This window comes from Symphalangus syndactylus, chromosome 13 (genome assembly GCF_028878055.3).
Source record: "Symphalangus syndactylus isolate Jambi chromosome 13, NHGRI_mSymSyn1-v2.1_pri, whole genome shotgun sequence".
NCBI classification, from domain to species: Eukaryota; Metazoa; Chordata; class Mammalia; order Primates; family Hylobatidae; genus Symphalangus; species Symphalangus syndactylus.
Genome location: NC_072435.2, coordinates 106,473,009 through 106,498,750, shown reverse-complemented (window position 1 = coordinate 106,498,750; position 25,742 = coordinate 106,473,009). Strand labels below are relative to the sequence as shown.

The following is a 25,742-nucleotide window of genomic DNA, read 5'->3' as shown; positions in this document are numbered from 1 at the left end:
CCCTGGACTCAGCTCCGCAGTGACATGCTCACCCATGACAGACACACATAGAGACAGAGACGTGCAGAGACACACAGAGACATGCAGAGACACACAGAGAGATACAGAGATGCACACAGATACACAGTGAGCTGAGATCACACCACTCACTGAGCTGAGATCACTCCAGCCTGGGTGACAGAGCCAAACTCTCTCAAAAAAAAAAAACAACAAAAAAAGAGAATCCCAAAAACAGATACAGACATGCAGAGACACACAGAACACACAGAGACAGAGACACAGGGACATACGGAGATGCACGCACAGATACAGAGACACATACAGACACAGACACGCAGAGACACAGACAGGGACACACAGAGACACACACAGAGACACAGAGATGCACACAGATACAGACATGCAGAGACACACAGAGAGAGACACAGAAACATACAGAGACACACACAGAGACACACAGATAGCGACACACAGAGACACATAGATAGGGACACACAGAGACATACAGAGACACACACAGGTGCAGACATGCAGAGACACACAGAGACACAGACACAGAGATGGAGACATAGAGACATACGGAGATGCACACAGATACTGAGACACACACAGGTACACACATGGACACACAGACACAGAGACACACTCAGATACACAAAGAGATATACGCAGACATATATACAGACACACAGATACAAACACACAGAGACACAGACACTCAGAAACACAGATATACACACCCGTACACAGACATACCCAGAGAAGCAGATCCAGCACACCCTCAGCTCCCACTTCCCATTTGCGAGTGTTTGCCACACCTCGGGTGGCCAGCAGTGTCTCAGGATCCACACTTTGGCTCCAGCATGGCCCCTCCCCTGGGCTAGTCCCTGTTACATCTGGTGGACCGTATCTGCATCTGTGTGTCTGCATGTCTGGGGGTGGCCTGTGCTGGTCTCCAGCTCAGAGGTTTCCAGGGACCTTGATGGACTCACATGGTTCCCGCCCCCTGTTCCCGCTTTTACTTCTCACTCCTCGGCCCCAGCCCAGAGGTGGTCCCGGCACCCAAAGCCCTTAGTAACGCATGTGACAGGCAGGAGGCTACAGAACAAAACATTTATTCTTTCCATTATGGTGCAAAGGTGGCCCCATCCATGCAACTCACATGGTTACCCTCTTCCTGGACCTGAAGTCATCCACCTTCTCAGGCAGGCTGTCTCCGCGCACTTCCTTACTCCGATTCTCCTTCAGGATATAATTGTCGAGAACCAGCTGCCGAACACTGCTGTGGTCCAGGGGATGTTCCACTGCACCAAGACCAGATTTGTGTGAGGTGCTGGGAAATCAAACCCAGGGCTGGGGCTTCCTTCCCAGGGACTCTGTCTCTCTGCCCAAGGCAGGGATGGCCAAGCCTGGTTTGGCATCCCTCCATAGCACTGGGGAGTGGAGCATGGAAATTCTCAGGTTTCAGGCAAGGGGAGAAGGAACAGAAATATACTTCTCGGGGCTGCCCAGACAATGACTAGTTTTTCTCCCAGACAAGGAAGTGAAGAATGTCTGGTTTAATGTTAAGGAGTTAGGGCCACCATGTGCAGTTGTTCAGGATGTGCACGGCACAAAGACACCTAGAGGAAAGGGGTAGATGGATGGGCTGAAATCCAGCCCCCACTTGATTGCTGAGCCATAGCTACCCAGAAGGGGCACCTTTTTCTCATTAATCTACCCAGAAGTGGCCCTTCTAATTCACACCTGTGGCCATAGAGGCCAGTGGGCTGGGAGAACCTAATGATCATCAACATTCCCTTGAACAGATGTGAAGACAGTATCTGTACATTTCTGACCTTGTGAGGACAACTGAACCAGCAGCTCGGCGCACCTCTCCCCCCACCTTTTAGGAACTGAAAGGGCGGTGGAAGTTGTGCTGAGGTGGTGGCATCTGACCTAGCTTTCACTCCTGCCGCATTTCAGTCTCCTCAGCTAAAACACACAGGATCTCTGTGTGTGTGTGTGTGTGTGTGCATGTGTTGTGTGCGTGTGTGTGTGTGCACATGTGCTTGTTGGGGGTCTCTCCCTTCATCCTTGGCACACTTGAAATGCTGCTAAGAGAAGTGGGGGCAGCTTTTAATAAACTGATTTTTTTTCTCTACTTACTAAAGTCATGCAAGGTCATTGTAAGAGAAAATTTCAAATAATACAGAATTGTTTAACTTAGAAATGCTACGTTATCTGCAAACCACCATCCAGAATTATCCACTGTAACAGGTGGCTTATACACCTCTGTTTGGTTTTTTATGCATAATCTAGAAATCTTCCTCCTTCCCTTTCTCTCATCGCCCCACCCTCCCTCCTCCTCCTCCTCGTCCTCCTGCCTCTGAGCCTTCCTCCCTCTCTTCCTCTCCCTCCCCCTCTCTCACATGTCTTATATCTCTTATTACATATCAGGGTTGTGAAGTGCTGTCCTGTGCATTGTGAGATTTTAGCAGCATCCTTGGCCACTAGATGACAGCAACACCATCACTTTCAGTTGTGACAACCAAAAATATCTTCAGATATTGCCAAATGTCCCATAAAGAGTAAATCACCCCTGACTGAGGACTACTGGCAAAAAAAAAAGTATGTATATATATATATATATAATATATATATATATATACATACATACATACACACACACATATACACATACATACATACACACATATACACACACACGCACATATATATACACACACACGTGTGTGCCTGTGTATTGCATGCATATGTAGAGAATGTTTTTAGAAAGATGGGATTATACAATATAGTACTTCTCAGGATGCCCAGACAATTGTCGTGCAACTGACTGTTTTCCCTTTTTGTCTTAATATCAAGGGCATCGTCCTAGTCTCTTCATATTGGCCCCGTGCCTTATTTTTGGGGCTGCTTAGAATTCCACTGCATGGGTGGATGAGCTGGACCTTATTTAACCAATCTCTAAGGGGTGGGCATTACACTTGTTTCCGGTTTGGGGCTGCAGTGAACAGCTTCCACTCCTCCACCTTTCATCTTTGACCCTTGAGTAAGTCCTTTTGGAAGGATTGGTTCCCATATATGTGGCCAAACTGCTCTCCAAAAAGCAGATGAGGTCAATTTGATTCCCACCTTCAGAGCGAAGGCCTGGCTCCCCCCATGAGGGGGATGAGTGAGTTTCCACCTTGGAAAAGAAGGAAGATCAATGGGCCGGTGTTGGAAGAGCCACAGTTGACCATGTTGCTTCTGGCATGGACCAGGTTGAAGCTGCTTCAACCGTGGAGTTAGGGGACAAAAATGGGGAGGGGCTGAGGATGGGTCCTGGAGGCACAATGGGTCAGGGAAAGGGAGGTCATAGGTGAGTGAGACTCAGGAGCATAGATAAGATGAGCATGAGACACAGAGTCTGGGAACTCTGTTTATCCATAACTTGCCAATTTGTAAACTTTTGATATTTTAAGGTTCATTTTAAATGAGCAAAAGGTAGTTTTGACTTTTAAAAATATCCAAAACAACTAAACTTCAGGATCTGTGTCACCCTAGCATCATAGAGAGAAAAGTCCCCAAGCAAATGACACCAAGTGACCACAGCCAAGATGGCACCCAAGGAAACTGGCAGGCCACAAGGGCTCACAAAGAGGAGAAACCAAGGCTCAACACTGCAGACCCTCTCGGACACCTGGACACGGTCTCCCCAGACCTGAAGGCACAGGTTCCCTAGCAGCCTGCGCAGATTGAGAGAGGGAACTCACCATCATCCAACCTGTCGCTGAAGGGGTCAGCCCCCAGCACTGGGGGGAGGACTTTGATGGGTTCTGGGGGCTTGAGGAGGACAGAGCCACCCCAGAAAGGGTTGACAAAGGGTGGCGGGATCTCAGCCTCTGCCCCTTCCACTTCCAGGATGCGCCTGTAGGTCTCCAACAGCAGCAGGTCGTTGGTCTTCTTTTCGATGATGGCTGGAGAACAAGAAGCAGGACCAAGATGGCTGCTGAGAGACCTGGGCCTGGGGGTGCTGGGGGTGGTGCCCCCACTGTAGAGGGCGGGGAGGAGCAGGAAGTACAGGAGGTGCGGGATCTGGGCTCTGACAACGACAAGGCTTTCTCCTGGGTGTCACCATGCATTCTCAACAGGACAACATCACTCCTCACTCTTAGAGGCTGAAATTTGGTTCTTAAGAGAAAAATAATTGACTTTTTTTTTTTTTTTGACAAGGTCTGGCTCTGTTGCCCAGGTTGGAGTGCAGTGGCATGATCTTGGCTCACTGCGACCTCAAACTCCCAGGTTCAAGTGATTCTCCTGCTTCAGCTTCCTGACTAGCCGCAACCAAAGACACATGACACCATGCCCAGCTAATTTTTCTATTTTTTGTAGACACCATGTCTGGCTGGTCTTGAACTCCTAGGCTCAAGTGATCCTTCCGCATCGGCCTCCCAAAGTGCTGGGATTACAGGCATGAGCCATCGTGCCTGGCCTCTGACTTCTTAATGTATACAACACAGATACCACACAGGACATAAGCAGACATACAGTATCTCAGTGATATTAAAATATTACATTCACAAGGAGGGAAATTAGGAAAATATGTCTAGAGAGGCTCCTTAGCAGGATGATAACGAAAAGAAGGTTGAGAAACACCAGGTTACACTAAAAATTGGGAGCCCCACCTTAAACTCCTGGCTTGCCCCAGTGTTCTCTGTTTCAAGTCCCCAGGCCTTTGCTTATGCTGTTCCTTCTGCCAGAATGCCTTTCCCTACACACTTCCTGAATAACCCCCTAGAGGTGTTTTAAAACTCAGGTCAGGCCTCACCACCTGCAGGAATGCTTCCCTGGCCTGCCTCATTTGGGGTACATCCCCTTGCACTGTAGCTCCATAGCCCCATGCAGTCACAAGAACATTCATTCATTCATTTGCAAATGATTACTCAATGTCTACCACGCCATGCACCGTGCTAGATGCTAAGGATGCAATGGAGGAAAAACAAAACAATGACAATACTAACAACAAAAATACAGCCCTTGCCCTACCAGAGCTTCAGTATGTACGGAGGCATAGAGAGAAAGCCAATTTCAACAATTGAACCAATCACTACAGGCAGCCCTCGCCATCCCGGTGTTCATTATCTGATTCAATAACTACTGGATTTGGGTATGTTTTTTGAATAAACCTCACACTATCCAGACTGCTGCTATTCTATCTGAAAATCAGGGATCAAAAATATTACCATCCAGGCGGGGCACAATGGCTCACGCCTGTAATCCCAGCATTTTGGGAGGCTGAGGCAGGTGGATCACCTGAGGTCAGGAGTTCAAGACTAGCCTGGCCAACATGGTGAAACCCTGTCTTACTAAAAAACAAAAATTAGGCCAGGTGCAGTGGCTCACACCTGTAATCCCAGCACTCTGGGAGGCCAAGGCTGGTAGATCACTTGAGGTCAGGAGTTTGAGACCATCCTCGCCAACATAGTGAAACCCCATCTCTACTGAAAATACAAAAACTAGCTGGATGTGGTTGCTCAGGCCGATAGTCCCAGCTACACGGGAGGCTGAGGCAGGAGAATCACTTGAACCTGGGAGGCAGAGGTTGCAGTGAGCCAAGATGGTATCACTGCACTCCAGCCTGGGTGACAGAGCGAGACTCCATCTCAAAAAAAAAAAAAAAAAAAAAATCAGCTGGGCGTGGTATCGGGCACCTGTAATCCCAGCTACTCAGGAGGCTGAGGCAGGGGAATCACTCAAACCCAGGAGGAAGAGGTTGCAGTGAGCCAAGATTGTGCCACTGCACTTCCACCTGGGCAACAGAGTGAGACTCTGTCTCAAAAAATAATAATTAAATAAATAAATAAAAAATATTGACATCCAAAATTTGCTATCATATCTCAGGAACAACATAGATTCAGACATTGAAAGCAACCTGTCCATAGAGACAAACTGGGTGAATGCTAAATACTAGGACTGCAGTGAGAGGGAATAATAGTGGTGGGGGGGAGTAGGGGAGGAAGCTTCAGATGGGTGGGGACAGGGCAGCTTTAGTGTAGGGAGGACAATGAAACTGAGATCTGAGAATGTGAAGGAACTGGGCGTGGGACAGGTCTTCCAGGAACAGCCTGTGCAAAGGCCCCGAGGTAGGAACAAGATGCAGGGGCAGCAGTGGATGAGATTGGAAGGATTGAGAGGAGGATAATGTGGCTGCAGCTGGTGAGCCAGGGACAGAGCAGGACAAGAGGAGATGAGAAATATAATCAAGGCCAGGCTAGAAAGAACCTGATAGGCTGTGTGCAGAAAAAAGTCAACACAGCAGGGTGAGGCTCTCTCCTCTGAAAGCCTTACTGACCAGGTCAGGCTTGGGCTGGCATCCGGGAACCTGGATTTCAGTAGAGTTCCCAACACCATTAACTGATAAGAGTGGTTCGCCTGAATGGATAAAGAAAATGTGGTGGCCAGGCGTGGTGGCTCACACCTGTAATCCCAGCACTTTGGGAAGCGAAGGCAGGTGGATCACCTGAGGTCAGGAGTTCGAGACCAGTCTGGCCATTGTGGTGAAACCCCATCTCTATTAAACATACAAAACTTAGCCGGGCATCGTGGTGGGCGCCTATAATCTCAGCTACTTAGGAAGCTGAGACAGGAGAATAACTTGAACCCAGGGGGCAGAGGTTGCAGTGAGCCGAGATCATGCCATTGCACTCCAGCCTGGGTAATGACAGCGAAATTCCATCAAAGGAAGGAAGGAAGGAAGGAGAAAGAAAGAAAATGTGGTACAAATACATGATATATATGTACAAAAAAAAGAATGAGATCCTGTCATTTGCAACAACATGGATGGAATTGGAAGTCACTATGTTAAGTGAAATAAACCAGGCACAGAGAGACAAACTTCACATGCTCTCACTTATTTGCAGGATGAAAAACAATGAACACATGGAGATAGAGAGTGGAAGGATGGTTATCAGAGGCTGGGAAGGGCAGTGGCTGGTGGGAAGGAGGTGGGGATGGTTAACAAATACAAAAAACAGAAAGAATGAGTAAGACTGGGCACGATGGCTCCTGCCTGTAATCCCAGCACTTTGGGAGGCCAAGGCAGCGGGATGACTTGAGTACAGGGGCTCGAGGCCAGCCTGGGCAACATGGCGAGACCCCATATCTACAAAAAAATAATAAAAATAAATAGATAAAAGAATAAGAACTAGTATTTGATAGCATAACAGGGTGACTATTGTCAAAATAATTTAATTGTACATCTTAAAATAACTAAAGGAGTATAATTGAATTGTTTGTAACGCAAAAGATAAATGATTGAGGGGATGGACACCCCGTTTTCCATGATGTGATTGTTGTGCACTGCATGCCTGTATCACAATATCTCATGTACCCCACAAAATACACACCTACTATGTACCCACAAAATTTTTAAAAAATTTTTTAAGAGTGTCTCACCATGCCTAGTTTGCACTACATGGTTTATCACACGGTTCACACTAACACATCGCTTTGCTAATTTTGTTCTGTACCCTTTTACTATAATAAATCATAGCCATATGTGTGACTATATACTGAGTCCTGGGAGTCCTCTATCAAATCACTGAATGTGGCCAGGAGGCTAGAATGTGTTTGGGGAACCTCCCAAACACAGAGTGTATTAAGAATCTGATGTTTGGCCGGGCGCGGTGGCTCACACCTGTAATCCCAGCACTTTAGGAGGCCAAGGCGGGTGGATCACGGGGTCAGGAGATCGAGACCATTCTGGCCAACATGGTGAAACCCCATCTCTACTAAAAATACAAAAATTAGCTGGGCGTGGTATGCGTGCCTGTAATCCCAGCTACTTGGGAGGCTGAGGCAGGAGAATCACTTGAACCAGGGAGTCAGAGGTTGCAGGGAGCTGAGATCACGCCGCTGCGTTCCAGCCTGGGCGACAGAGTGAGACTCCATCTCAAAAAAAAAAAAAAAAAAAAAAAAAGAATCTGAGGTTTAATTCAAGGAGCAGTGGAAGCCATTCATTCCAAATTGTCAGGATCTATGCAGGTATGCCCTCCCTGTCCACTCTGAGCTTAGGGTCAATGCCTAGAAATGTATGTGATTTTGCTAATAGATTTGCTACATGCCAGGCACTACTCTGAGCACTTTATTCCTTCCTTTCTAATTTGTGTGCCTTTTATTTCTTTTTTGTGCTTTATTGCATTGGCTAGGGCCTCCAGTATAGCACTGACTAGGCATGGTGACAGCATGCAGACATCCCTTCCTTGTTCCTGATCTTAGGAGAAAAACATTCCACTTCCCACTCCCAACAGGAAGGATAACGTTCGCTGTAGTTTTGGGTGTTATTTTATTTTTTGGTTTGCTTGAGATGGAGTCTTGCTCTGTTACCCAGGCTGGAGTGCAGTGGCACAATTTTGACTGACTACAACTTCCACTTCTCGGGTTCGAGCAATCCTCCTGCCTCAGCCTCCCGAGTATCTGGGACTACAGCGTACACCACCACGCCTGGCTAATTTTTGTATTTTTAGTAGAGATGGGGTTTCACCATGTTGGCCAGTCTGGTCTTGAACTCCTGACCTCAAGTGATCTGCCCGCCTCGGCCTCCCAAAGTGCTGGAATTACAGGTGTGAGCCACCGTTCCTGGCCTAGTTTGGGGTGTTTTTTTGTAGGTGTCTTTTATCAAGTTAAGAAAGTTTCCTTCTAGTTCTAGTTTGCTGAGAGTTTTCTTTTTTAAATCATGAATGGATGTTGAATTTTGTCAAATGCTTCTGCATTTATTGAGATGATAATGTCATTTTTCTCTAATAACTATAATTTAAGCCTCCCAACAGTCTTATGAGGTAGATACTGGGTTCACACCAATTAAAAAAAAAACAAACAAAAACCGAAGGCATTAAAAGAGACCCATTTTTGTAGATCAAAAATCTGAAGCACAGAGAGGTTCAGAAACCTGCCCTGGCCAGGTGCAGTGGCTCATACCTATAATCCCAGCACTTTGGGAGGCCAAGGAGGGCGGATCCCTTGAGCAAAGGAGTTTGAGACCAGCCTGGGCAATGTGACAAGATCCTGTCTCTACAAAAAATCAGCCGCGTATGGCAGCGCATGCCTGTAGTCCCAGCTACTTTGGAGGCTGAGGTGGGAGGATCGCCTGAGCCCAATAGGTTGAGATGGCAGTGAGCCATGATTGCACCACTGCACTCCAGCCTGGACAACAGAGCAAGACCCTGTCTCAAAAGAAACAAAACAAAACCAAAAAACAAACCTGCTCAAGGCTCCAGAGCCAGTAAGTGTAGACCCAGGATTCAAACTCAGGCAGGCTGGCTTTAGTGCCCACAATACTTCGCCACCAAGCTCACTACTCCATAAGAGCAAGTCCTCATGCCCAGGCACAGAACGTTCTGGAAATGTTTCCTAAGACTCCAATGGGCCCCAGGTTGACTCACCAAAATACTGCGGAAGGTTGATGTCGGTGACTTTCCCCGTCTCCCCTAACTGCACCAGGATCTTGGTGGCATCACAGTTTATCTTCGTGAACAGTTTCTCCACTGAGTTCTTCAGTAGATCCAAGGTCTTGCTGACCTCCCTGTACTTGTTCTCATACATATCTGCCTCCTCCGTGGTCTTCCTCAGTTTATCCTGGTGGCAGACCCCAATTCCCACCTGCTCAGGAGAACTTTCAGTGGGCAGAGTGTTTGGGACCCTCTGGGGTCAGGGTCTCCAAACTGCAGGTTTTCAAACCTCTGAGGGGACATGAGATCAATTAAATGGGTTTCCATCGAATTTTGAAGAAACAAAATAAAATAGAATAGCAAAGGAAGGAAGAGAAGAAAAAATACTACTGTACATTGAGGGTCGTAAGGGTAAATATTGTTCAATGTAAGTTTTGCTTCACTTACTTGTCTATGTGTGTCTACATGTCTACAGGATTATGAATTTTTTTTTTTTGAGACACAGTCTCACTCTGTCACCCAGGCCAGAGTGCAATGGCATGATCTCAGCTCACTGCAACCTCTGCCTCCCAGGTTCAAGCAATTCTCACGCCTCAGCCTCCCAAGTAGCTGGGATTACAAGCAGGTGCCACCACACCCAGCTAACTTTTTTTTTGTTGTTGTATTTTTAGTAGAGATGCAGGCTGCTCTCAAACTGCTGATCTCAAGTGATCTGCCCACGTTGGCCTCCCAAAGTGCTGAGATTACAGGCATGAGCCACCACGCCCAGCCTACAATATTTTTTAAAAGCTGTTGACTCTTTTTTTAATTTTTATTTACTTATTTATTTATTTTTGAGACAAGGTCTCACTCTGTCACCTAGGCTCCAGGCTGGAGTGCAGTGGCCCAATCTTGGCTCACTGCAGCCTCAACTTCCTGCACTCAAGCTATCCTCCCACGTTAGCCTCCAGAGTAGCTGGGATTACAGGCATATGCCACCATGCCCAGCTAATTTTTGTATTTTTTTTAGAGATGGGGTTTCACCACGTTGCCCAGGCTGGTCTCGAACTCCTGGATTCCAGCAATCCTCCCACTTTGGCCTCCCATTGTGCTGGGATTACAGGTGTGAGCCACCTCGCCCAGCCAGTTCACTCGTTTTTTAAAAAATGGTGGTCCACCTGAGGCCAGAAGTTCAAGACCATCCTGGCCAACATGGTGAAACCCTGTCTCTACTAAAAATACAAAAATTAGCTGGGCGTGGTGGCATGTGCCTGTAATTCCAGCCACTGGGGAGGAAGCAGGAGAATTGCTTGAATCCAGGAGGTGGAAATTGCAGTGAACCGAGATCATGCCACTGCACTCCAGCCTGGGTGACAGAGCGAGACTCTATCTCAAAAAAAAAAAAAAAAAAAAAGTGGTCTACAGGAAGAAATACATTGCAGCCAATACATACAAACATACATACATATGTTGTGTATGTAGATTTATCCATATTATCTAATCAAATGAATATAAAATTTCACAAATCAACATTTTAAAAAAATACAGTTGGGATCTTGCTCTGTCACCCAGGCTGGAGTGCAGTGGTGTGATCATAGCTCACTGCAGCCTTGAACTCCTGGACTCAGGTGATCCTCCTGCCTCAGCCTCTTGAGCAGATGGGACTACAAGCATGCAGCACCACACCCAGCTAAGTTTTTGGGTTTTTTTTTAATTTTGTAGAGATGGGATCTTGCTGTGTTGCTCATACAGGTCTTGAACTCCTGAGCTCAAGCAATCCTCCCGCCTCAGTCTCCCAAAGTGCTGGGATTACAGGTGTGAGCCACCATGCCAGTTCAAATCAATATTCTTTTTAAAAAAAAATAAAATAAAATTAGAGACAAAGTCTCACTATGTTGCCCAAGCTGGTCTCGAACTCCTGGGCTCAAATGATCCTCCTGCCTCAGCCTCCCAAAGTTCTGGGATTAACAGATGTGAGCCACTGCACCCAGCCTCAAATCAATATTTTTATTATGTGTTCTAATATTTTCTCTTCTGTTCTCACTATTTTAAAATGTTGGTTACCATCCAATAAACTGATTTTACCATTCACAGTTTAAAACACATTGCCCTAGCCCAGTGGTTCTTAAAAGTGTGGTCCCAGGACAAGCAGCATCAGCTTCACCTGGGAACTTGTTAGAAATGCATATTCTTGGGCCCCACCTCAGTCTTACTCAGTCAAAGGCCCTGGGGGTGGACCAGGCCATCTCGTTTTAGCAAGCCTCCCGGTGATCTTGGTGCACAGTAAAGTCTGAGAAGCTCTGCCAGCCTGTTGGATCTCAACCTTGGCTTCACACTGGTATCACCTGGGAACTTTAAAAGTATTTGCTGCCCAACCCCACCCTCAGCGATTCAGTCTTAATTGGCCTGGGGTGCAGCCTGGGCATCTGGGAGTTCTCATTAAAGCCTCCCAGGTGATTGTGACGTGCAGCTGGACTGAGGATCACTGTTCTTGGGTATTTCCTTCACTCATTCCTGCCTCTCCCTCAGAGATCTTAGCTTGCAAAGGTGAACTGGACCCTGGATGAACCAGCCCCATTCCCACTGGTGAATTCTGCACATGCCATCCCGGATAATGATCCCAAGGGGTTGGCCCTAGTCACACCCCTATTTTACAGGTGAGAAAACTGAAGCTCTGAGGCACACAGCCAGGAGAAGGAAGCCAGGAATTGAACTCAGTCTCTCAACCAGCACATCAGGCGACTTCCTCCACTCGGCTACTAGAATGTTTAGTTCCCAGGGCTGCAAATTTCCTATCTGACAACAAGAGCGGCCCTCTCTAAAGGTGCATTAGGCCAGGCATGGTGGCTCACGCCTGTAATCCCAGCACACTGGGAGGCTAAGGTGGGAGAGTTACTTGAGCCTGGGAGGTTGAGGCTGCAGTGAGCTGTGATTGCACCACTGCACTCCAGCCTGGGCGACAGAGCAAGACCCTGTCTCAAAAAATAAATAAATAAATTATAATAAAAGTGCGTTTAAGAAAATCGCATTTTAAAAAAAGTCACAGGATTCATTTTTAAAAAGTCAATGTTCAGCTTGATGTGCTCCTGATAATACGTGTCTAGCTCCTAAAATATTCCAGGTAATTTACACACATCATCTGAACTCAGCCTCATAATTGGCCTAGTTTTCAGATGAAGAATGTTGAGGTCAGAGAAGAAAAGTGAACTCATGTTTAGCTTCCCTGTACCAAGCTCATCCAAAGGTTTGACCTTGAGCTCAACTCTTTACTTGGGCAATTATTTAGTAACAAAGTGAGGGTGACTTACGAGTTTTTCTGGCTCACATGATAAAAGACAACAATAATAATAGCTACAATGTACAGCTCTCTGCATTGCAGTGTGCCAAATGTATACATGTGTGGTTTTATTCAACCTTCGCAGCCCTAAGAAGTAGGTATGATTATTATCCCCATTTTACAGATGAGGAAACTGAGGCTCAGAGAGGTTGAGTCACTACCTCAAAGTCACAGAGCTAGGAAGTGACTTTTCTGCAAGTCACAGCCAGGCTCCCAGAGCGTGGTTGCTTAGTTCCTATGCAAAACCCTCCCATGATGGATGTGGGCCCACCACTTCTCCCAAAGGGGAAGGAGATGATGAAATAAAGGGTTTCAAGAATAGAGCAGGTGGAAGTGATCTTTAGCAGGGGGTAGGAAACATCTGTGAGTCCATTGCTATCAAGACTAATTCTGACCAGGCACAGTTGCTCAAGCCTATAATCCCAGCACTTTGGGAGGCCAAGGCGGGTGGATCACCTAAGGTCAGGAGTTGGAGACTAACCTTGCCAACATGGTAAAACCCCGTCTCTACTAAAAATACAAAAAATTAACCGGGTATGGTGGCACGTGCCTGTAATCCCAGCTACTCGGGAGGCTGAGGCAGGAGAATCACATGAACCTGGGAGGTGGAAGTTGCAGTGAGCCGAGATCGTGCCACTGCATTCCAGCCTGGGCGACAGAGCGAGACTCCATATCAAAATAAATTAATTAATTAAAATAAAAAATAAATTAAAAATTAAAGTTATCTCGGCATGGTGGTGTGCATCTGTAATCCCAGCTACTCGGGGGCTGAGGCAGGAGAATCGCTTGAACCCGGGAGGTGGACGTTGCAGTGAGCGGAGATCGCACCACTGCACTCCAGCCTGGGCAACAGAGTAAGATTCCGTCTAAACAAACAAACAAACAAAAACAATTATCCTGCTTAGAGTATCTGCATTTGAAAAGAAGCCCCTCAAAGTCATGCTAAAGCCAAAGCAACAAAAAGCTAGTGGAGGGGCTTCAGGCAGAGGCGAGGGAGATGTTTGGGGTTGCCTGATCAGCCTCTTCCAAACCCCAAGACGTAGAGGGCCGCCAGTCTCAACCTCAACAAAAGTCTGGATTCTGGGTGGCCCCGAGTGAAGGACGTGGGCCCCCAGGCATCTGCTCAGCTTGGGGAGGGTCTCCGTGGACCTGGACACTGCCTGGAACCCTGTTATCCTCCATACCCGGATACCCGGGAGATGCCGCTCTGAGCACTTCAATGGGCAGCATGTGCTTTGCTGCCATCCAGTGGCCTAGAGGAGAATAACACCCTGGTGGCCAGCCCAGTCTCCCAGGTGCGCATCAGACAGAAAAAAAAGCAGAAAACAGACACAAAGAAGGGAAGGGAAATGACTCCGGAGGGCAGTTCCCAGGTCTTTGTCAGACATATGCTATCCACTCTTTCCTTATACCTCTGCTTGTATTTAGGGTGGCAATGTGACCAACTAAAAGTTACATTTCCAAACCTCTCTTGCAATAGGGGTGGCCAATGAAGTGTAAATACAGAAGTCATCGGCTGAGACTTCTGGGAAAGCACTTTTAAGCTGGCTTACTCTGCTAGTGAGGAATTTTTTGTTTGTTTGTTTGCAGCTCCCACTTTCTTCCTATCTGGAATGTATATGCGATGGCTGGATCTGTGGCAGCTACGATGCAACCATGAGGTGCCCTTGGAATGTAAGTCACCCACTAAGGATGGCAAAACAGAAAGACAGATGGAGCCCAGGTCACTGATGACATCATAAAGGTGCCATACCAGCCCTGAAGTGCTTATTTCCAGACTTATTTCCTTTTTTTTTTTTTTTTTGAGACAGGGTCTCACTCTGTCACCCAGTGCAGTGATGCAATCTCGGCTCACTGCAACCTCCACCTCCCAGGCTTAAGTGATTCTCCTGCCTCAGACTCCCAAGTAGCTGGGATTACAGGTGTGCGCCACTACCACCCGGCTAATTTTTGTATTATTAGTAGAGACGGGGTTTCACCAGGGTGGCAGACTTATTTCTTAAAGTAAATAAACTTGTATCTTGTTTAAGCCACTATTATTTGGAGTCCCTATTATTAGCAGCTGAATAAAACTCAAAACTTATACAATATCCCAGCTCCTTGATGTTGGTCAAGTGACTTAACTTCTGTTAACCTTAGCCTCTGCATCTGTAAAATGGCAAGATCAACAGCACCTGCCGCCAGGATTCAATGAAAGTGCAAGCCAAGCTCTTAGCCCAGAGCCTCGTACGTGGTAATTACTCCAGAAATGTGTGTATTTGCTATTACTGATTGAGAACAGGGCACAGGCAGGACAAGGGGAAGAAAGAGGGAAAGAGGCAGAGATCCATGTAGAAGGAGCCCATCGGGAATGAAATTGCGGGCCCAAGAGCCCGGGCTGGACTCCCTGAAAAGGGGGGGCCTTTAGAATGGATGAAGGGACAGAATTCTACAATGACATTGTAGCAGAGGCTGCCCGGGACAAAACGTCAGGACATGTCTGGATGTGATCTAGGCCAGCCTCGAGTCACAGGGCAGACCTCTTACTGCCCCTGAGAATCAGCTGACAGATGCCCGACGGACAGACAGACAGAAGCTCCCGTCAGACACAGAGACAGACAATAGAAGCTCCCGCATCCCTCCCTCCCAATCCTGGTCTCACCTCCAGCTGTCTCAGGACAGAGCGGCTGTCATCGTGGGACGATTTCTGCTGGGATCGCAAGAGGATGATCTCGTCCTGCTCGGGAGAGAACAAGACCATGAGGAAAAGCCGGCTCTTCCCTCCCCACCGCTCCCAAAAATAAGTGTGCGACTCAGAGTCAATGAGGATTTCAATGATTCGTTTCAATGAGCCCGGAACTCCTGGGCCCCTCTTAGGCCCGTGGGGTTATTTTTTTTTTCTTCTGACGTTTCTTAAAGGAGGGTGAGAGCATGAAAGGGGGTGGGAGGGGTGAGTCATCCTTTCTTTTCTTTTTTTTTTTTTTGAGATGAAGTCTCGCTGCGATGCCCAGGCTGGAGTGCAATGGTGCAATCTTGGCTCACTGCAACCTCCTCCATCTCCCAGGTTCAAGCGATTCTCCTGCCCCAGCCTCCTAAGTAGCTGGGACTACAGGCGACCACCACCAAGCCCAGCTTTTTGTATCTTTACTAGAGACGGGGGCTTCGCCATATTGGTCAGGCTGGTCTCAAACTCCTGACCTCAGGCGATCCGCCCGCCTCAGCCTCTTCTGGAAAATTCTAGAACGATGCAGTCAATAGAATTTTCTGTTCTGATGGTAATGTCCTATCCACCCTAATACTGTAGTCACTAGCCACATGGTGCTGAGCACTTGAAATATGACTGGTGCCACTAGGAACTAATTTTTCTTTTTTTTCTTTTTTTATTTTTATAGAGATGAGGTCTCACTATGTTGCCCGGGCTGGTCTTGAACTCCTACACTGAAGCAATCCTTCCGCCTCAGCCTCCCAAAGTGCTGGGATTACAGGCATGAGCCACCGTGCCCAACCTCTGATGAACTAATTTTTAGATATTATTTAATTTCAGTTAATGTAACTTAAAAAGCCACACGTAGCTGGTGGCTATGCTATTGAACAATGTGGCTGTGGAGTGGGAGTTCTCAAACCTGAGCATACTTTCAGACTCTCCAGAGTCACCTGGAGGCTTGTGAAAATGCGGAATGCCAGGACCCACGCCCAGGGCTTCTGATTCTGTTGGTCTGGGTGGGGCCTAAGAATGTACACTTCTAACAAGTTCCCAGGTGATGCTGCCACTGCTGTCCCAGGGACCAGCTTTGAGAACCACTGGGCTTAAGCCATGTGCCCTGATAGAAAAAAGCTCACACCTTTCGACCGAGCAATCTCATGCCTAGGAGTCTGTCCCATGGAAATAACAGAACACGTCGGCAAAGGTGGGCCCTCAGGGCTATCTGTTGTATTCTTGTTTATAGTGGCCCCCAGTTGGGGACAATCCAAATGTCTACTGATAGGGGGTCAGTTAATGATGGTACATTCATAAAACAGGGGAGAGGGTCTTGGGTTAAAATATGGCTAAAATGCAGATTCCTGGCACATCCACAGAGAAGCTAGGTCTGTAGGTATGGGAGGGGTTCTGGGGAATGTGCTTTTCTTCTTTTTTTTTTTTTTTTTTTTTTTTGAGAAAGGGTCTCTCTCTGTCACCCAGGCTGGAGTGCTGTGGCGTAATCACGGCTCACTGAAGCCTTGACTGCGATCCTCCCATCTCAGCCTCTCAAGCAGTTGGGACCACAGGCACATGCCTGACTAATTTTTAAAAAAATTTTCTTTAGACACAGAGTCTCACTATGTTGCCCGGGCTGGTCCTGAACTCCTGTGCTCAAGCAATCTTCCTGCCTCAGCCTCCCAACGTGCTGGGATTACAGGTGTGAGCCACTGTGCCTGGCCTGGATGTTTTTTGGTTTGTTTGTTTGTTTGTTTTTGAGACAAGCTCTCGCTCTGTTGTCCAGGCTGGAGTGCAGTGGTGTGATCTCAGCTTACTGCAACCTCTGCCTCTCGGGTTCAAGCGATCCTCCCATCTCAGCCTCCTGAGTAGCTGGGACTGCAGGCATGAGCCACCATGCCCAGCCTGGAATGTGCATTTTTAAGAAGCATCTTGTGATTCCATACTACAGAGCATCTAGGGTCTCCAGAAGCCATTAAAAAAACACAGTGGGCTGGGCATGGTGGCTCACACCTGTTATCCTAGTGCTTTGGGAGGCCAAGGTGGGCAGATCGCTTGAGCCCAGGAGTTCCAGACCTGCCTGCGCAATATGGTGATATCCCATCTCTACAAAAAAATACAAAAATTAGCCAGATGTAGTGATGCACACCTGTAGTCCCCAGATACTCGAGAGGCTGAGGTAGGAGAATCCCTTGAGCCCAGGAGGCGGAGGTACAATGAGCCAAGATCCCGCCACTGCACTCCAGCCAGGCAACAGAGCAAGACCCTGTCTCAAAAAAAAAAAAGAAAAAAAAAGAAAAAGGAGGAAAAGAATAGAAGCTGTTGGAAGGTATCTATGGTAAACTGTTGGGAAACAAAAGGTTTACAAAACAGCATGAACTGTCTAGTGTGATCTAGTACTACAAATAGGCTTGTAAACGGGCGTGTGTGTGTGTGTCTGTGTGTGCACATGTGTAACCACGCACTGCCTTCATAAAGCAGTGTCAACAAAATGTTAATTATCTCCAGGTCATGATATCTTGGTGACTTTTAATTTTTCTTTATGTTTTTCTGAATTGCCTACACTTTCCCACAGGTGTATAATAATATATTTACACAATTTGGAAAATTCTACAAAGAACAAATACAAACCCAAATCAGGAAGAATCCCATCTCCTAACATAGCATTGCTTCATGTTTTTGGTAAGAGCTCTATCTTGCTTTTCTCCCCCCTGTAAAGATTGGAAGGCTCATATGCTTTAATTTTTAAATTTTTTTTTTGAGACAGGGTCTTGCTCTCTTGCCCAGGTTGGAGTGCAGTGGTGCAATCTTGGCTCACTACAGCCTCGACCTGCCAGGCTCAAGCAATCCTCCCACTTCAGCCTCCTGAGTAGCTGGGACTACAGGCACACACCATCACACCCAGCTAATTTCTTTTTGTGTTTTGTATTTTTTGTAGAGATAGGGTTTCGCCATGTTGCCCAGGCTGGTCTCAAACTCCTGGGCTCAAGTGATCCGCCCACTTCGTCCTCCCAAAGTGCTGAAAATTTTTAATTTTTAAAAAAGCAAGGAAGAACTCTACCAAAAAGATGAAACAATGCTTTGTCCATGTGATAGAATTATTCCTGATTTGGGGGTTGTATTTATACTTTTTAGTATTTTCCAAATTGTGGGAAAAAAATCTAATTGGAAAAAAATATATTATTTTGGAAAAAAAAAAAAAAGAAAGGAAGTGAGTCTTCCGATCTTTACAGGGCAGGGGTGGGGTGGGGGATCTCTACCAAAAAGATGAACCAATGCCATATCCAGGTGATGGGATTCACATTGAGACTTTTTACTATTTTGCAAATTGCATCAATAACCTGAGTCGATGGCGCTACTCCCCTGCTCGGAGATCTCCCATGGCCCCTGCCTCTCCAAGAAATGGCCAAAACCTCTTCTGGAAATGTGTCCGGCAGCCCTCACCTCCCAGATTCATCCCCTCTCCCTCCCATGTCTCTCTCTGTGTGCCGGACAGCCTGGCCTGCTTGCAAGCTGCTTCAGGGCCTTTGCGTGTGCTGTCTTCTCTGCCTGGAGCATTCTTCCCCAGAAATCTGGACAGCTCAATCCCTCATCTGTAAGTTCACTCAGATCTTAACTTCCCAACTGCCCGGGGCCCCCAACTGGCTCCAAAACCCGTCTTACGCTGTGCTACTTCATCTTTTTACCCACACTGCATCTCCCTTTCTAACTTACTCTATAATTTATGTAAGTATTGGGCTTGTTGTTTATTGTCTGTTTCTCCCTGCCAAAACAGCAGTTCTGTGAGGGCTGAACTTTTTGTCATCCTGTTCACTGCCACATTATCAGGGTCTAGAGCAGTGCCTGGAACACAGTAGGTGCTCAATAAATACTTGCTGGATGAACGAATAACCACAAGGACATTTGCTTCAATCAGATACACAACTTTATATAATAATAACCATGTTACATTTTAAAAGCACAACCATTGACACCAGGCTGGGCAACACACTGAAACCTCATCTCTGCAAAAAACACAAAAATTAGGTGGGTGTGGTGGTGTGCGCCTGTAGTCCCAGCCACTCTGGAGGCTGAGATAAGGGATCACCTGAGCCGGGGAGATTGAGGCTGGAGTGAGCCAAGATCAAGCCACTGTACTCCAGCCTGGGTGACAGTGTGAGATCCTGCAAAAAAAGAAGAAAGAAAAAGGAAGGAAGGAGGTAGGGAAGGAAGGAAGGAAGGAAGGAAGGAAGGAAGGAAGGAAGGAAGGAAGGAAGGAAGGAAGGAAGGAAAGGAAGGAAGGAAAGGAAGGGAAGGAAGGAAGGAAGGGAGGGAAGGAAGGACCAAAAAAAAAAAAAAGTTGGAAATTAGAAGGAAATATTTCAGAATGTCACCAGTGATTGTCTCAGGCACTGGGATAGTGGGTGGTTTAAAATTCCTTCCATCCTTAGTTGCTTTCCAGATTTTCTACAGTGAGCATATCTTTGTCCTATAACATTTTTTGAAAAATTAAATCTTACCATTGGATATCAGTGCTCTCTGGACTTATTCAACAGGCATTTGCAGCTCTATTTGAGCCCAAAAAGTCACAGTTCTGTAACCTTAACAAAGAGCTTGGCAGCTACTGTTCTGGTCCAAACATCACTCTACAGATGGGGAAATTGAGGTCCAGAGAGGGCAGCACTTACCCATCTTAGACACATTTGTCATGACCCTAAGGAAGAGGGTCCCCTTATGAGGAGTGGGGAAAATCAAGGCCAATTCAGCTCAGGAATATTTTCTATCAGGTCAGGATATCCAGCTGGGGTCCTCACACCGCTCTGCTAGGGCTTATCCTCGATGTCCCACTGGGACCCCAGAATTCAGGGTCCTGCCCACTTCCAGGCCTGCCCGCGAAGACCTTTCCTGCAATACCGCAAATGGCCGACAGAGGACAGTGGTGACGCGCCTGAACCTCAGTTAGCAACTCAAAGGCCCGCTAAGCTCTGTGGGCCCTGGAGAACTTCAGCCCAGCTGGTCTCTGTGAGCGAGGCAGGGAGCCGATGGCTCCGTTTGTAGGAACTCGGATTCCCGCGGGAATGTGGGCGGGAGGTGTCAGATCTGATTTTCCAAGAGAAACCAGAAATTCAGAGTTTCATGTGGAATATCCTGGTTTTTAAATTACTGCCACTAAGAATTTAACAACTTGGGGAGGTGGAGGAGACCAAACTAAACTAAAAAAGAAGGCTGGGGCCAGGCGTGGTGGCTCACGCTGTATTCCCAGCATTTTGGGAGGCCGAGGTGGGCAGATCACGAGGTCAAGAGATTGAGACCATCCTGGACAACATGGTGAAACCCCGTCTCTACTAAAAATACAAAAATTAGCTGGGTGTGGTGGTGTGCGCCTGTAGTCCCAGCAACTCAGGAGGCTGGTTTATGAGACTCCGCCCCCAGCCCTCCAGGGAGGGGTGAAGTCAGATGTTAGAATCCTAATTGTTTTTAATTTAAAAAAAATTTTTAACCTGATCCCTTAGTTTAAGCAAAGGTGCCACAAGAAGGCAAAAAGGTAGGGTCCCAGCCCCCTCCCATGGCCCATCCCACCCCCACTGCTTCATCCAGGTCTGCTCCATTTCCTGTTTTATGTACCAGTGTTTCCTCATAACATGGGATTGAACAAAAACGTTTTCTATGGCCGGGAGTGGTGGCTCATCCCTGTAATCCCAACACTTTGGGAGGCCGAGGCAGGCGGATCACCTGAGTTCAGGTGTTCGAGACCATCCTGGCCAACATGGTGAAACCTTGTCTCTACTAAAAATACAAAAATTGGCCAGGCGTGGTGGCTCATGCCTGTAGTCCCAGCTACTCCGGAGCCTGGGCAGGAGAATCGCTTGAACCCGGGAGGTAGAGGTTGCAGTAAGCCAAGATCGTGCCACTACAGTCCAGCCTGGGTGACAGAGCAAGACTCTGTCTCCAAAAAAAAAAAAAAAAAAAAGGTTTGTAGCTTTTTAAGTAAAAGTTTGAAACTTTTTTTATAAAAAGAGTTTGGACTTGGAGGACCCCTCTAGTCCAAGTGTGCGCGCCATTCTACAGATAGAGAGACTGAGTCCCAGAGTGCCTGCACTTGTCCTTGTGCGGGAGATGCTGTGCAGCTGCAGGAGGAAAGGAGAGAGAAGCCTCAAGGTGAGTGGGAGGTCAAGGTCATTTCTGGGGAAGAACCATTTCCTGTGCCTGTCCTGGACCCTCGTCCAGGAAGACCTCCTTCCGGGAGGGGGACAGAGAGTGGCATGAGGGTCCTTCAAGTCTGTCTTCTCCACCCCTGGGTGCACCTCCCACCCCACACCTCCCCATGCCCTGCCTGGGACCTGCAGGGCTTGCACCAGTGGGCTCCCTTGTGCTTGGCTGCTGAGTAGCCCAGCCAGTGGGAGGCACAAGTTAGAGATAAAGGGTGGGAGGAGAGGGAGGTTGGGGTATTTGCCACCCCCTGGGCCCGTCCCTAATTTGGCTGCACCCCTCCAGGAAGGGCATAGCAGGCAGCCATATCCTCATTCCTCCCTCCCCTGACCCATTTCTGGAGCTGTGGCTACCCCCGCATGCTCCCTTCTTAATTTCCTTAGATGTCTGGAAACAGTCCCTTTTTAAAAACTCTCCTCAATTTACCCATTTTATTTTTGGGTTTTGGTGGGTTTTTGGGGTGGGTTTTTTTGTTGTTGTTTTTTTGAGATGGAGTCTCCCTCTATCGCCCAGGCTGGAGTGCAGTGGCGCCATCTCGGCTCACTGCAACCTCCGCCTCCCGGGTTCAAAGGATTCTCCTGCCTCAGCCTCCCAAGTAGTGGGATTGCAGGTGCAGGCCACTACGCCCAGCTCATTTTTGTATTTTCAGTAAAGACAGGGTTTCACTATGTTGCCTAGGCTGGTCTTGAACTCCTGAGCTCAGATGATCCACCCGCCTCCCGAAGTGCTGTGATTTCAGGTGTGAGCCACTGTGCCTGGCCAATTTACCCATGTTGGCTGTGCTGTTTCCTGTGACAACCCTAATTGATAAAGTCACCTTCACTCCATTTTTTGCAGCCACATGGACTGTTATTATCTATATAGTTTTCTGTAAACCAAGCCATTCTGTTTATTATTCTTTGTTTACTGTTATTATTATTTACTACCCTAAGTAAATATCCATTAAATCACAAGTTTGCTCTGCAAGCTCTATTATTCCTTTAAAAATTAATTCCTCACTAGTAAATAAAAATGTTTTCACCTATATTCTAGCTGCAATCTATTTGCACATGGCCAGCATGCATGCCCCACATTTGGGAAACAGTGACATATTGCAAAGGAAAGCAGCTCCCCTCATCACGTAAGCAGAGGACAGGGCCCACAGAAGAAGGGGTAATGAATTCCCAGAGGAGGCGACATTTGTGCAGGGTCAGGACTAATGAGCAGGATTTCATCAGAAGAGAAAAGGAGGGGAGGGAGAGGGAACAGCACAGGGAAGGCACTGGCGGAGGGAAATGCATGGGACAGCTGGGGCTGGCAGCAGCAGAGGGTGTCTTGAAGGTCATAACAGCACCTGTGTCTGCAAAGGCAGGTGGAAGCCAAATTTTGAAGGGGCTGGAATGTCACACTAAGGGGTTCAGACTCTATTCCATGCAGACAGTTCCAAAGGATATTTATTTATGTACTGGCGTGTAAATAGCCCAGGAAGCCAGCGACATTTGGGAAATTATGGGTTCAACAAAGGTAGACAGGCTTCTTTACTGCATGACTTGTCAGGGCCTGTGCATCAAGTCTCGCCAAGATAAGAATGAGTTCTCACTCCTCGAAACTGTTGATTAACAAGGGTCAGGTAAGAAATAAGAAATACTTTCAGCTTTGCAGGTCCCTCTTGCATATTTCTCTCTCTGTTTTTTTTTTTTTCTTCTTACAATCCTTTAAAAATGTAAAAATCATTCTTAGCTCATGGGCTACACAGAAATAGCCATGGACTGTAGTTTACTGAATGCTGGTTAATAAAACATGCCATGGATTATAAAGTCACTATTGGGTTGGGAGACATGAATACATGAAATGTATCTATCCATTGAAAGACAATTACAGGCCAGGTGTGGTGGCTCACATCTATAATCCCAGCACTTTGGGAGGCTGAGGCGGGCGGATCACTTGAGGCCAGGAGTTTGAGACAAGCCTGGCCAACATGATGAAACCCATCTCTACTAAAAATACAAAAAAAAAAAAAAAAAATAGGGCATTGTGGCGGGCGCCTGTAGTCCCAGCTACTCCAGAGGCTGAGGCAGGAGAATCTCTTGAACCCGGGAGGTGGAGGTTGCAGTGAACCAAGATCATGCGACTCCACTCCAGGCTGGATGACAGAGCAAGACTCCGTCTCAAAAAAAATTCAAATAAAAAGTAAGGGGACACTGGGTACAACGGTTCACACTTGTAATCTCAGTACTTTGGGAGTCCAAGGTGGGAGGATTGCTTGAGGTCATGAGTTCGAGACCAGCCTGGGCAACATGGCAATATCTCAACTCTACAAAAAATACAAAAATTAGCTGGGCGTGGTGGTGCACACCTGTAGTCCAAGCTACTCAGGAGGCTGAGATGCAAGGATCATTTGATCCTGGCAGGTCGAGACTGCAGTGAGCCAATATCGCACTACTGCACTCCAACCTGGGTGACAGAGTAAGATCCTGTCTCAAAAATAAAATGTAGGAGGAATAGAGTGGTGTTGGCCAAACTGCTTTCTGTAGTGCCTCTCACAGAGCCTTCCTAGGAGATTGCCCAGGAAAGGCTGCTGTGGACACAGGGGCCCAGGGCCTGGGAAAGCAGAGCTGCCCTGACCTGGATTTGTTGGGTCCTCTTGTGCATCATCTCCATATCGTTGTTGAGCTCCGTGACATACGTGAACCGAGCAAAATTCTTCTCCTCCTTGGCCAGAAAATCTTCAATGAGCTGGTTTAGGTTCCCACTCTCAGCTAGCTTCAGCAGCCGGAGGTGGGCCACCTCGTAGCTCTCAAAACTCTCTCCCCTGTTCTTCTTGACATGCTTCTTTGCCTTGAGAGCTAGGAAAGGAAAAATCAGCCACTGTGACACTCAAAAGGAAGTGCCTCAGATCCGTGCCAGGCAGACACGTGATCAATATTATTGTGGCCAGGCATGGTGACTCATGCCTGTAATCCCAACACTTTGAGAGGCCGAGGCAGGCAGATCACCTGAGGTCAGGAGTTCGAGACCAGCCTAGCCAACATGGCGAAACCCCGTCTCTACTAAAAATGCAAAAATTAGCCAGGTGTGGTGGCACATGCCTGCAATCCCAGCTACATGGGAGGCTAAGCCGGGAGAATTGCTTGAACCTGAGAGGCAGAGGTTGCAGTGAGCCGAGTTTGCGCCACTGTACTCCAGCCTGGGCGATGGAGCAAGACTCCATCTCAAAAAAAAAAAAAAATATATATATATATATATATATATATAGTAGTATGCTTTAGGGATGAGGCTAGATGTTTCCAGGAGATAGAGCAGAAGCTTCACCCATCATTCATTTCACAAATATCTCATGAAGCATTTACTATGAGCCACACACTGTGCTAGGCACTGCTGATACAAAATCCCTGCACTGGCCGGGCATGGTAGCTCACATCTGTAATCCCAGCACAGGGATTGAGCCCTGGAGTTCAAGACCAGTGTGGACAACATAGCAAGACCCCACCTCTACAAAAAATTTTTTAAATTAGGCCTTGTGCAGTGGCTCCCACCTGTAATCCCAGCACTTTGGGAGGCCAAGGCAGGTGGATCACGAGGTCAAGAGATTGAGACCATCCTGGCCAACATGGTGAAACCCGGTCTCTTCTAATAATACAAAAATTAGCTGGGTGTGGTGGCGTGTGCCTGTAGTCCCAGCTACTCAGGAGGCTGAGGCAGGAGAATCACTTGAACCCAGGAGGTGGAGGTTGCAGTGAGCCAAGATTGCACCACTGCACTCCAGCTTGGAGGCAGAGCAAGACTCCATCTTAAAAAAAAAAAGAAAAAAAATTTTTAAAATTAGCCAAGTGTCGTGGTGAATGCCTGTGGTCCTAGCTACTCAGGAGGCCAAGGTGGGAGGATGGCTTGGGCCTAAGAGGTCAAGGCTGAAGTGAGCTGTTACTGTCACAACACTGCACTCCAGCCTGGGAGAAAGAACAAGACCCTGTTTCTTTAAAAAAAAAAAAAAAAAAGGATCTTTTAAGCACACCTGACCATGTGACATTTTTACAGGTGCCACCATGCCCAGCAGTTTATCCCAAACACCTGCTTTTCCTCTGGGTGTCTAGAATTTTGGTATGTGCTAGGCAAAGGGTGTCTACACGACCAGCCCCCAGTAAGAATTTGGGGTACT

At 47.3% G+C, this 25,742-nt stretch overlaps 1 protein-coding gene across 2 annotated transcripts in view; it reads right to left on the bottom strand.

The window, feature by feature from the left end:
- Nucleotides 1–1,099: 1,099 nt before the first annotated feature.
- CCDC63 (coiled-coil domain containing 63) overlaps nt 1,100–25,742 on the bottom strand; it is a 60,759-nt gene continuing 36,116 nt past the window's right edge. For both annotated transcript variants that reach the window (XM_055237175.1, XM_063614483.1), the window contains exons 8-12: nt 24,212–24,432; nt 15,386–15,460; nt 9,423–9,615; nt 3,756–3,959; nt 1,100–1,304 (exon numbers count right to left, since the gene is read on the bottom strand). In XM_055237175.1, the coding sequence (XP_055093150.1) occupies nt 1,159–1,304; nt 3,756–3,959; nt 9,423–9,615; nt 15,386–15,460; nt 24,212–24,432 (839 nt within the window). In that variant the 3' untranslated portion in view covers nt 1,100–1,158. The remainder of the gene's footprint in view (nt 1,305–3,755; nt 3,960–9,422; nt 9,616–15,385; nt 15,461–24,211; nt 24,433–25,742) is intronic.